Source organism: Synchiropus splendidus, chromosome 7 (assembly GCF_027744825.2).
Source record: "Synchiropus splendidus isolate RoL2022-P1 chromosome 7, RoL_Sspl_1.0, whole genome shotgun sequence".
NCBI lineage: Eukaryota > Metazoa > Chordata > Actinopteri > Syngnathiformes > Callionymidae > Synchiropus > Synchiropus splendidus.
Genome location: NC_071340.1, coordinates 22,499,479 through 22,512,275, shown reverse-complemented (window position 1 = coordinate 22,512,275; position 12,797 = coordinate 22,499,479). Strand labels below are relative to the sequence as shown.

At 42.0% G+C, this 12,797-nt stretch overlaps 1 protein-coding gene and 2 non-coding genes across 3 annotated transcripts in view; all 3 read right to left on the bottom strand.

Moving 5' to 3' along the window:
- Positions 1-741: 741 nt before the first annotated feature.
- On the bottom strand, positions 742-813 carry trnap-cgg (transfer RNA proline (anticodon CGG)). Its single transcript has one exon. It is a non-coding gene; the product is annotated as a tRNA-Pro (tRNA).
- Positions 814-1,959: 1,146 nt separating this feature from the next.
- On the bottom strand, positions 1,960-2,031 carry trnam-cau (transfer RNA methionine (anticodon CAU)). Its single transcript has one exon. It is a non-coding gene; the product is annotated as a tRNA-Met (tRNA).
- An 8,151-nt stretch (positions 2,032-10,182) lies between these two features.
- The window catches only part of htr7c (5-hydroxytryptamine (serotonin) receptor 7c), a 33,139-nt gene continuing 30,524 nt past the window's right edge, over positions 10,183-12,797 (bottom strand). The window contains exon 2 of the mRNA XM_053871713.1: positions 10,183-12,529. Within this exon, the coding sequence (XP_053727688.1) occupies positions 11,791-12,529 (739 nt within the window). The 3' untranslated portion in view covers positions 10,183-11,790. The remainder of the gene's footprint in view (positions 12,530-12,797) is intronic.

Below are 12,797 nucleotides of genomic sequence, written 5' to 3'. Positions count from 1 at the left end.
TAAATGGCCTGTGTCACTGCGAGATGAGAGTTATTCTGTTATTGTCCAATTATGTAACGGCTCTGAGAGGAAGTGGAGAGGAGCCTGTTTGGAGAGTGGCCGAAATCAAAAAAGCCCTTGTCGGAATGGTCTGCTGGATCATCTGACAGATGAACACCAGCCAGCAGCTTTCATTTTTGGTGAATTACTAGTGCTGTGGACCGGCTGCATGGATCTCATTGCCTTTCTCATGGAACTTGCCATGTCCTCCTCAGTGATGGAGGACTCTAAACCTGCCACCAACCAATCTGAGAAGTAAGATTCATTTGCAGAAGCGAGAGAACCAGCGTGAAAATTAGAAAATCTTTAAAATACAATTTTATTTTATTGACATACAGTATGTGTTTGTTTTTGTACCATCTCACATCTTTTTACGTCTTTCCAAAGGTCTTTCTTGAAAAAACTCCAATAAAATTATAAAGCATGAAACAGTGTGTCAGTCTCACAAAAGGAAGGTTGTGAGTTGACTGTGTGTCAGTTTCACAATATGAAGGTTCTGTGTTCAATGTTGAAGGTAAAGACGAGTGAATGAAGAGCTCAACCGGGAATTGAAACCAGGACCTCTTGCAGCCTAAGCAAGAATCATACGCCTAGACCAACAAGCCCTGGATCGATCCCTAAAAGCCATGAGTCAATTTCAAAATATGAAGTTTCTGTGTTCAGTTTTGAGCAGGCGAAAGCCAAAAAAAAATTGAGAAACAGGGGCTCGTCCGGGAATTGAACCCGGGACCTCTCGCACCCGAAGCGAGAATCATACTCCTAGACCAACGAGCCCTTGACGCAGTAATAATTTATAATAATAATAATATTATTAATTTCTGTACTATCTGACTTCTGTTGACATTTCCAAAGGGCTTTCCTGAAAAAAAATAAAATAAAATAATACAGCAAGAAGCAGTGCATGAGTGTCACAAAAGAAATGTGAGTTTGATTTTCACTCAAGGAGAGTTCTGTCCTGTTAGGGTGCACAGGAAATATCATCTAATCCTGGACGCTGCATTCATTTGTGGACTTGGCACAAAGAGAAACTGAACACTAAGGGGCTTGAATCATACACCTACACGAACTAGCCCTTGAATGAGACCGAAAAGGCGTGTGCCAATTTCATAATATGAAGGTTCTGTGTTCAATATTGAGCCATTAAAGGCAGAGAAACAAGGGATCGTCTGGGAATTTAACCCAGGACCTCTCGGATCCTAAGCAAGGATCATACTCCTAGACCAACGAGCCCTTGACATGACATTTCTTTTATTTATATTTATTTATTTTTTGTACAATCTGACCTGCTCACATATTTCCAAAGGGCATTCCTGAAAAGAAAATTAAATAAAATAATGAAGCAAGAAGCAGTGTGTGAGTCTCAAGAAAGGAAGGTTGTGAGTTCGATATTCACTCAGGAAAAGTTCTGTCAAGTTTGGGTGCACAGGAAATATCACTCACATCTAACTCGCACCCAAAGTGAGAATCATACGCCTAGACCAATGAGCCCTTGATCAGTCCCTGAAAGCCATGAGTCAGTTTCAACACATGAAGGTTCTCTGTTCAGTGTTGAGCCAGGAAAAGTTCTGTCAACTTTTGGAGCAAAACCCAAGTCTCAACATTCGGTAGGGGACTTGGGACCAATAGACGGAGGGGCTTGTCCAGGAATTGAACCCGGGACCTCTCGCACCCGAAGCAAGAATCATACGTCTAGACCAACAAGCTTATTTATTCATTTATTTTTGTACAATCTGACTTCTGTTTACATATTTCCAAAGGGCTTTCGTGGAAAAAAATAAATAAAATATTAAAGCATGAGGGAGTGCTAGAGTCTCATGAAAGGAAAGTTGTGAGTTCGATTATCACACAGGGAAAGTTCTGTCAATTTCCTAATATGAATGTTCTGTGTTCAATATTGAGCCATTAAAGGCCGGGGAAAAAGGGCTCGTCCGGGAATTGAACCCGGGACCTCTCGCACATGAAGCGAGAATCATACTCCTAGACCAACGAGCCCTTGAGAAATTAATGATTTATTTATTTATTTCTGACTTCTGTTTACATATTTCCAAAGGGATTTCCTGAAAAGAAAAAAATAGTAATAAAGTATGAAGCAGTGTGTGAGTCTCACGAAAGGAAGGTTGTGAGTTTGATTTTCACCCAGGGAGAGTTCTGTCAAGTTTGGATGCACACCAAATATCACTGACGTCTAATCCTCGCCGCTGTATTCATTTGTGGACATAGATAACTGAGAGGCTGGGCCGGGAATTGAACCCGGGACCTCTCGCACCCGAAGCAAGAATCATACTCCTAGACCAACGAGCCATTGACATAGTAATTATTTATTTAGTTATTTTTGTACAATCTGACTTCTATTTACATATTTCCAAAGGGCTTTCCTGAAAAAAATAAAAATAAAAATAATAAAGCATGAAGGAGTGAGTGTCACGACAGAAAGGTTGTGAGTTTGATTTTCACTCAGGAAAAGTTCTGTCAAGTTTTGGTGTACAGGAAATATCACGAAAGTCTAACCCTCGCCGCTGTATTCATTTGTGGACATAGCAAAAAGATAACTGAACATTGAGAGGCTCGCCCGGGAATTGAACCCGGGACCTCTCGCACCCTAAGTGAGAACTTAGACCAGTGGTTCTTAACCTTGTTGGAGGCACCGAACCCCACCAGTTTCATATGCTCATTCACCGAACCCTTCTTTATTAAAAAATAAAATATGATTTTTTTTACTGGTGCACGAAATGAATTGTGCATTAATATCACCTTGTTCAAATAACAAAACCAACACAGTGCATGAACTCAAAACAACTTACCTCAGTGTGACTTCTGCTGTTGCCTTTGAGAGACCAGTTCAGATATGCGGTCTGATAGGGAGGTCTCACTCTGCTGCATAAACCAACGACCTCAAAGCGGACCGGTAGGAAATCTCAGAGCAGGACGCTTTCAATGATTGTGCCCACTAACTGCAGACTAGACTGAGGGGTGGACCTCTGCGGCGGAGGCTCCACCGAACCCCTGACACCGACTCACCGAACCCCTAGGGTTCGATCTAACCCAGGTTAAGAACCACTGTCCTAGATCAACGAGCCCTTGAGATGGATTCCTTTTTTGTTTTCATTTATTTATTTATTTGTCCAATCTTTTCAGGATTTGAATCCCGAACCTCTCGCACCCTAAGCAAGAATCATAAGCTTAGACCCCCTGACGTTGGACATACGTTTTCTTTATTTATTTATTTATTTGTTAGTTTGTTTTTGTACACTTTTACTTTTGTTTGTCTTTCCATGAAAAATAATAAATAATAAAATAATAAAGCATCTCTCAATGCGAAAGTCATGAGTTTGATCTTCACTCAGGTAAAGTTCTGTCAAATTTTGTAGTAAACAAATGCTCACCAATCTGAGAGGCAACATTCATTTGGGGACTTGGAGCCAAGAGAACAAGATACACAGAGATGTGAGGACCGTCTAAATGTCACTCAGCTGGTTGAAAACTCACACTGGAAAGACTGCACGTTGATGCTGTTGCAATTTTTCAATACGAAACCATTGGTTCAGAGCCAACTCAGGAATTTACTTTTAAAGATGTAACAAGCATCAGTGCCTTGACTAGTCGTGACAAAAATTCCAGAGTTCAGCAAGTCCGAGACGAGACCGAGACCAAATGCAGTCCAGTCTGAATCCGAGACAAGGAAAGAAAAGAACTTTTTTGGAGTGGAAGTCACTGTTTCTCTTCAGTAAGACCTGGTTTCTCTTCAACTACAACAAAAAATGATTTCTATTTCACTGGCTTTTGATCAGCAGAAAAAGACTCGTGTGGAAGGTAAAGAAGGCCTTGAAAGGTCTCCAGAAGATAATATTTCTCCACCACATTATTTGAGAGAAAGCGCCATCACTGATGCAAACAAATCCCCTCAAGTAACACCATCTCTCAAAGACAGCATTGCAAACTCTATACTTCATTCTCTTCATTCACCTATAAGTCGTCCTCTCCTCAATACGAGCATCTTCAATTTTGATGTGCATGAAATAACATCCGACGTGCTGTGAGTGTTGTGGGTAAACAGCCACTGATTTTGTCCGTGACTGGCATGTGCACACATTACGGCAGATAACGCGACACAAAGAGTCAATTATTCCATTTCACGCTGCATGTTCTGCAACATTGCAGTCTCAAAAGAGATAAACATATTTTGCGCCTATACACACATCAAGCCCAGCTCATGGGGTCAAGTCAATTCACAGTGACACAACTTGCATGCAGCGATTTGGTGCCGCCTCCTTCCCGAAACTGCTTGTGGGATCACTTCAAAAGCAGCTGCTGGCGCATTTTCACTGTGTCCCAGATAAGTAATAAAAAGGTGGAACAGAGACACACGAGAAGAGCAGCACCAGACCACACACCGTCACAAGCCCTAAACAGTCAGTATCTCCCTGGTTTCATTGTGTAAGCCAATTCCACGGTCCAAAAAGTTGAGCTGAAATCAAGATGGTGTTGGCTGAGTATTCGGTTTATCGTTGTGGTGCACGAACATGAGTAGCTTATGATTATGAGAATTTTATTTATTTATCCATTTTATGAGAAACAAATAGGGATAAGTATATGTGTTGCCATGACTCGTACATTCTTTTCATTGCCGAAACTGTTCATGGTAACACGTCTGTGCCACGACACGGCGGCACAGAACTTAGCATTCAGATCAATTTGTAGTTGTGGTGGGAGAGGGGCATGAAAACTGCAGGGACCCGCAGTCGCAACATACAAGAGCACAAGATAGGAAAGTCCCTTTCCAGGCTCGCAAGACGGTTCCCTATAATGAGCTGTGACAGTTGGGCCTTCAGTCACAGACACACCTCCAGTATTAGGGATGAACACCACAGACTTGCGTTGGCTGCTGTAAAAGAGAGGCTGAAGTTGCCCACTTTTTTGCACATACTCATACCTGTGTTCGTTGGATCTAGCATAGTAGTATTTGAAGTGCCGCGTAACTGTAGAGGGATAGTGAAGCCCCCAATATAGTCCAGTGAAGCGGAAGCGGTGACAAGGGCAGCAAAATGCATGAAGGAATTTGATTGGTTGCCTCACTTGTAAGGAATATACAGTAACATATGGATATATCAAAACCTTCCGTCAACCATGGTGACGTAAACAGAGAGAAAAACAGTGAAAAATGTCCCCTGTCGTTGAGAGATTATTCAAAAACCAGTGTTCTGGTGAAGAAAATTACAAGGTGCCAGATTCAAACATCTCAATATAAAAAGCTGAACAGAAACAACAGGAATAGCATTGTTCTGTTTTAACAGTACTTAGCAAAGGCAGTGTCAAAATGGCAATTTATACTGGACGAAGATCTCTTGCTAAATGTCTTGAGAGCCTCTGTCACAGAATTTGGGGCACTGCAGAAAAGTGCCCCCTCAGGCAACAGATTGTTGTGCGCTGAATGAATGAATTTCTGGTGTCACATGACCGTTTCATGCCTCGGAATGGCTCTGCTGATGCAGCACTTTTCCCAGTGCACACAAGCTGTGTGTCATGAACAGGTGGATGTTTCCTCCAATGTGAATGGCACCGAGTGCTCAAATGAAGACGCTGGTCAGTCTACTCCGTGATGCATAGCCACTTGCCACTGACCTTATGTGTAGGTATATTCAACAAGCGTAAAACATAAAATGTCATAACATACATCGGAATTCATCCCGGTGCTGTTAAAATCCTTGAAAACTAAATCGCCTTGCAAGAGCAGTCAATCATTAGTGCTTTGCTCTTAAGAGGAGAATGAAAAATTCACATCGCTCAGTGGTACATTTTAGCTCAGAAAAACGATGAATTGGGCCAATGTGACCTTTTAAACCCTCCTTGGCAAAGAAAAAAAAAATCTCGTACATGTCGGACTTTTCTCTCTCATTACAGCCAGCGTTATTTTTTCGCTCAGATGACATCTGCAAGCGTCAGAATCAATAGAGTCCGACCTTCAGAGGTCACGTGTCGTTGGGCGTCAAGAAAGCAGGAAATACCTCTTTCAAAAAAAGCCACTGCTTATTTGACCTACAACCACATCAATAATTCACAATCTCATGGCTTCAGGAGGGAAATCTTCCTGGGCTTTTATCTGAATGTTCTCAAAGGTGGTTAATGGGTTCTTCTGGAGCTGTTCACCTTAACCAACCAAGAGTGATGTCAGAAGCTTCTGTCGTGAAATTCCTCGCTCCGCTTTCAAACTGAGCTGTCAACATTTTGTGACCCAAGAACATTGATTCTTCAAAAGTCACGTGAGCTTGTCTTGGGATTTGGTGGCGCAGGAGCTGTTCGTCCAACATGGGAATGATGGAAATTTTTTGATCCATTGATGTCAGTAGTGCTACTTTGAATCATGTGGTGTTTTGGCCTTTGAACACTCGATCTTCTTTACAGATGGGGCCAGCAACAAGGTGGTCAAGCCTGAGCTTGTGCCCATATCCATGATACTTACCTAGTTCTGTGAAGCTCATGGGACAATGCAAGGCAGGGTCAAGAGTGAAGTGTGGGTTAAGACCTGACCGCACACCTTGGAATGTTCTGACCTGGGTTCTCAAGTGTGGGGTGGGTGATAGGTGTTGCTTTGCTGTTCTTTAAGTCCAGCAGAAGTTAATCCACATGAACTGGCTTGGATGCCAAGATTTCAACGGTGGAAAAAGCCACAAAACCCATGCGTCCCACTTTAGCTGGATTGACTTGTTGAGCGTTGGCCATCAGTTCACTGTCAGCCATTTAAATGTGGGTTCTTCTGTCCAGTTCGCCCATGCAGTAAAAGCTGTTAGACAGAGTGGGACACCAAGCTATTTCTTCATGAATGAGGTTGTGGTTTGCTCCGTCGTCTCCAAAGTTGTCCTCAGGACGACTTGGATAGCAAGCAGCCACATGACACGAGAGAGACGTTTCAATTGCAGACACCAGACCTGGACAGCAGGGTCCTATTGATGTTTTCCAGAAGTTCCTGCCAGAACGTAATGTTTTTAAGTTCTCCAGGGACTTCTGAGATGTTCGCATGATGTTCTCCAGCAGTACCCACATGGTACATGTGGACATCCACATACACTCAGTTGAGGACGGAGCCTGTTCTGAGTTTGCTCACCCTCTGGCATGATACCAACCTCTGCCTGATAATGTGGACTTTGTTTAGACCTGAAGCAAAAGGCGTTGGCCAAGTAAAAGAAAGTGACATTGAGATCTTGTCCTGCTTGTCTTTTCCTGTTAAACAATCCGAGCAATTGCTGTCAATGTTCTTGGGATTTTTACTGCACATGTATTATTTCCCTTCTCAGTACCACCCATAAAGAAATATGGTACAATAACACTTCATTTCTCCTGCAACGTTTTATGCCACTGGCATCACACGTGGAATCCAAATGAAAGGACATACAGTATGAGCGGCACTGAGACTAAATCCTTCTCTCTGAGCTGTACAGGACAGTTGATGTCAAGACTCCATCAGGCAGCTGTCTACCACACTGAATAAAACATATAGCTCCAAGCTGACACTGAATAAAGTCTTCCTTTTTTTGGGTCACCATCCTCCTACATGTCTCCGATGTCCTTCAAGCAGCATCGGAAGCAGAGCATGTCCGATGTGAAATAAATGTTTACGATACAATGAGTAGTTGTGAATGAAATTGAATCTCATTGTGACAAAGAGTGCCAAACTTGTTGGTGTTGACATGCTATCTTTCAAGACGGTTGTATCGCTGTTGTGATGGTCCTAGGTTCTGGTATCTTCACAGCAATCCCAAACATGACTTAGCTCGACTTAGCTCGGCAAACAGAGGGAGTGAGAATGCCTGCTGCAAAGGAGCAGCAACTGTTAAGCTTCAGCACTGACCACTGGTGAAGGGTAGATGAGGCATCATGAAACAGTAATGCAGGGTTCATGGAACAGTGTCCTAATTTTTAGAGGCCGATAGATGGTGCTCTTGGTTTAGAAATGATATTAGATTTCATTGAATTAGTTCTTCAAGATTTTACTTCAGAGAGCGCCATCTGGTGGCCTCTGAAAATCAGGACACTGTTTCATGAAACCTCAACTACCCATAACTACTGACCACCATCCCATTGTGCAGCCCTATGGCCATACATTTTGGGATATCTTGTCATAATATTGAATGAACCAACAGAGTGTAATTCAATACAGTACAGTCCCGTATCCAGATCACCACTAACCACAAAGAAGCCTGACGCTTGAATTAATATGCGAAGTGAAGACCAGTATACTAGACTGGGTAGACTCCAGTTACTCAGTAACTGAGTCAGTGACTCTGAAAGTTCAGCCTGAGACTGGGACTGTGATTTCAACATTCTAGCCGCAGGTGTAATTGAACTTGGCACCTCTGCTTCTCGGATCAAAAATACAAAATACAAACTTTGAAAGTGAGTATTCACCAAAATAAGATAAATATCAGTGTGTGCTTGTAAATTCAGTGGGAAAAGGCTTGTTCCCTGACTACTCTACTGTGCAGCAGAAGTCCAACATTAGTTTATTTTATTTTGATATTTTTTCACTATATTGTGCTATATATTATATATAACACAATTAAAATTGATATTTCTGCATATGGTTGAGCAGGCAAAGAAAGGGTTAAAGACGTTTCAAAAACACTGATGGCTGTTATTACTCAGAAAAAGATTCACAAATTTGTGGAATTGCTGGATCGAGAAATAACCTTCCTCACAATTGACGTCATTTTCAACCTAACTCGAGAAAACACAATGCAGAAACTGTGAGGAGTAACTAAGCAACGAAACAGACGAGCTGAGTCAACACTGAAGTGTTGCGATTCGTCGTCCCTGCTGCTGGTTTGTCTTGTTCTTTTAACTGAAGCGCTGGACGTTTCCTGGCACTGTAATTGAATTATTATAAAGGCCAATTAGCTTGTGAGTAAGATGAACCGTGAACAACTGTGTCTATTTGGTGTGAATGTTAGGAACAGAATGAATCGATAACTCGGCTTTATCACATCCAGATTCCTCATTACCAGAATGAATGTAGATTAAAATACGAATAAATACATAATAAGAAGAAGAAGAAGAAGAAGAAACCCACCAAAGTGTTTAATACACATTAGATTTTATGTAAGAAACTTGAAAAATAAAAACATTTTGATAGTCGACTAGTCACCAACTATGGACAACATATTTGCTAGCAGTGTTGTCAATATCCATTTGAAAAAAAAACCCAGAAAATCTTTGTAAATGGTTCAAAAATATACTATACTATTTACTATAAAAAAAACTACTGAGATATACTATATATACTGTGTATATATATATATACTATATATATACTATATACTATATAAGTATAGTATATAGATATATATATATCACATATATATATATATATCACATATATATATATATATATATATATATATACATATATATATATATATATATATATATATATATATATATATATATATATATATATATATATATATATATATATATATATATATATATATATATATAATTTTTAATACAGCAAATTATGTGTACTAGTCACTGCTGCCTTAAACATGTGTAACTGAATTGAGGGTCCACTACTCTAAAGGGTTAATGCCATCGACAGAGCTCATTCTACAATGCATTAAAGTTCCATTCAGAAATGCACTTCAAAAGCTGCATTCAGAGTAGCAACCAGAAACACTCCAGGGTTAACCAAGCTCGCGCTATCACCGCGGCCACATGGACGGCTTTCAGGCGCTCACACAGTCAATTATTCTAGGCAACATTGTGTGATCTCTTGACGCCTCTTCCTCGAGCCGTCGTATTCAGATTCTCTTGTCCTCTGTCCGATTTGTGAACCAGGATGACCCACCTCCTTTTTACCCCTCCACTGAACGCGCAGAAAAGGCTTTCTTTGACTTTCTTCTGAAGTGAATCTAGTAGTTTCATGGGCACCTGCTGAATCAGCCACTATCTTCCCTCCTCTTTCTGAACGTTGAGTGCGATGCGACACCTTGTGTACTTTTGAATTATCCATGCGACTCTCATTCGGGAGGAAAGAGAGAGCCGCCGTCCACGTCTGTCTGGTGTCACTCAAATCAGGACGCCACAGTGACATGATAAACAAGTGTTTCTTTATTTACAAACTAAACAGACATCCTCTGCTCCGGACCCCAGGGGTAAGACAAAGTGGCTAAAACAGAGAAATCACACTGAATATAGACTCACATCTGAAAAATCCCTCTTAATTACAAAACGATACAAAGACAGCTTTGCATCTCCACGGAGAAAGATGAGCACTATTTTCAAAATTCGAGGTAGAAAGTCATTCGTCACTACATATTCGTTCTAGAGTACGACACCGTCATGGTTCATGAGAATTCAGGGGCTCGTGATTTCCTTGCAAATGTCGAACACGAAAAACAGTGCAAAACACTCAAGTGGACTAATGTGCGTGGTGTTAACATCTACCAGTCGCCAGACGTTACTTTATCATTTATAACCACATCATTTTAGTGAAATGTTTAACACATTGATTTGACACACTAAAATTAGAACGAGTGTGCGTTGCCTCTATCAGTCCCTTCAGGAGATGCGGATGTTTCAAGTATCAACACTGTTTCAACCAAAAACCACTGCAATTTTTTTTCTCACTTTAGTCTCCTTTCGCCAACCCTTGTGCGCCATCATATTCACCGGAGGAGGTCAAGTGCGACGCCAAACTCTCACATTTGTCCTTAAATATTGGGTCAAGGGTCACGATTCGGACTACAACGATTCTGAATCTATTCATAAAAGTACAAATTCCAATTTTTTTATACGCCTGAACGCTATATAAGGCGGATGGCTGCCCCCGAGATCCATCTTTGCTGAGGTTGCTTCTGACACTTCTGATCGCAGTATTCATGAGCCGCTGAAAAACTCTCTCATATACTAATGCTTCTCTCTCAGATCTACTTATTTTATCATCATTTTTTTCCTTTAGCATTTACATAATGGGGGAAGGGAATGTGTTTCTTTGCACTTCAAATACTAATTGCTTTTTTCATAAAGCATATTTTTAGGCTAGTTTTTTTACAAGCAAATTTCCTTATACCATCATGTTTATTATTAAGTTTGACTGCAATTTTTTTTTTAAATCTCGCATTTTTAATGTAATAATCAAGAGAATAGCATGCAAAAATCCTGCAGGGACTGATATATGGTCATTTGTATAGGTTAAAAATGCATGGTTGTTCTGACTCCAGTCACAAAGACCTTTAAATCTGTTTGAGCTATATTCAGGAGCGCAGCCTGTTTCTGTATGAATGAAATGTACACCAAGGAATGTCTACAGTAGAACTCTCCAGGGTAAAAAAAAAAATACAATCCAATTTCTTTGATAAAAGGTGACATTTATTAATATACATACTCAGTGTGCTTTTTTTGTTGAATGCCCCGAGATGATTGAATGTGTTTCCATGTCGTTTTCTTTGGCACCACTTTTACAAAAACCAGGAGCCAAGATGGAATTGTGTCATATACACAAACGTGGTGTCAACTTGAATATCCTATCAAGCACGCTCTGTGATTTACCCTCCCAAAATAGAATGGCTGAGCCACACACACACACGCACGCGCGCACACACACATACACCAGAGTGATCATGCTGTCTGTGTTTGCCTTTGCAGTGAGGCCAGAGAGTCACCAGCAGCAATTCCTATTCAGCTATTCTGAGTTTTTCTCCTCTGGGCTGCGGCATTCTTTCACCAATACCCGGGATCTGCACGATAAACTGCCTCAGTCTAAACCTTTAGAGCTTCGTGAACACCCACAGCAGACAGACGCCTGTTGATGTTGCGATATCTACAGCGAAGTAGGTCACGATAAGTGGAGCGAAGGTCTCTGTTGAAGAACGCATAGATGAATGGGTTCATGAGCGAGTTGGCGTATCCCAGCCACAGAAGCACGCGCTCCAGCCAGATGGGCACACAGCTGCACTCCACGCCGCAGATAAAGGGTCTGGCTGTGGAGAGGATGAAGAATGGCAGCCAGCACACGGCAAAGACCCCTACAATCACTCCCAACGTGGTCGCGGCTTTCTGCTCCCGCTTGAAGATGGAGATGTTCTTACGTTCACGGGTCAACAGACGGGAAAAGGCGGCGCACTCTTCCGCCACCCCGGCAGGTTTCAGCCCCTGCATCCGCAGCGCCTCATTAGCCACCGTTTCTAGCCGCTCGCGCCGCGAAATGTCTGTGAAGCGATGCTTGGCCCCGCTTTTGCGAGCCGCCTTGAATATTTTGTAATACATGACCAGCATGACGAGCATGGGGATGTAAAAGGCGACGGCTGTGGAGTAGATGGTGTAGCCAAAGTCCTGGCTAATGAGGCACACGCCGGCTGTGTGGACGTTCTTGGCCCAGCCGCAGAAAGGTGGCAGCGTGATGGATGCCGACGCCAGCCACACTCCCAGGATCATCTTGGCCATTAGCTGACCGTTCTGCCGAGCCGGGTAGGTCAGGGGCCTGGTGATCCCCAGATATCTGCAAGAGCGGAGACGGAAGAACATCTAGTCAGCCGGATTTAGAGACACTTTGGAACACATTAAGGTTTGACCTTTCATCCGTCCACGTCTGATGGCCAATTGTAGCGCGGCATTTCAGTTTCCGCAGGGTCATAAAAGTTGTAGTCAGCCTACTTTACTACACTACTGATATGTGGGGCTGCTTAATACAGTGCCAGAGAGAAAATGAACGATGAAAATGTTCTCAACTCAACCGTCTCAGGAGATAAGGAAACGCTTTAAAATGT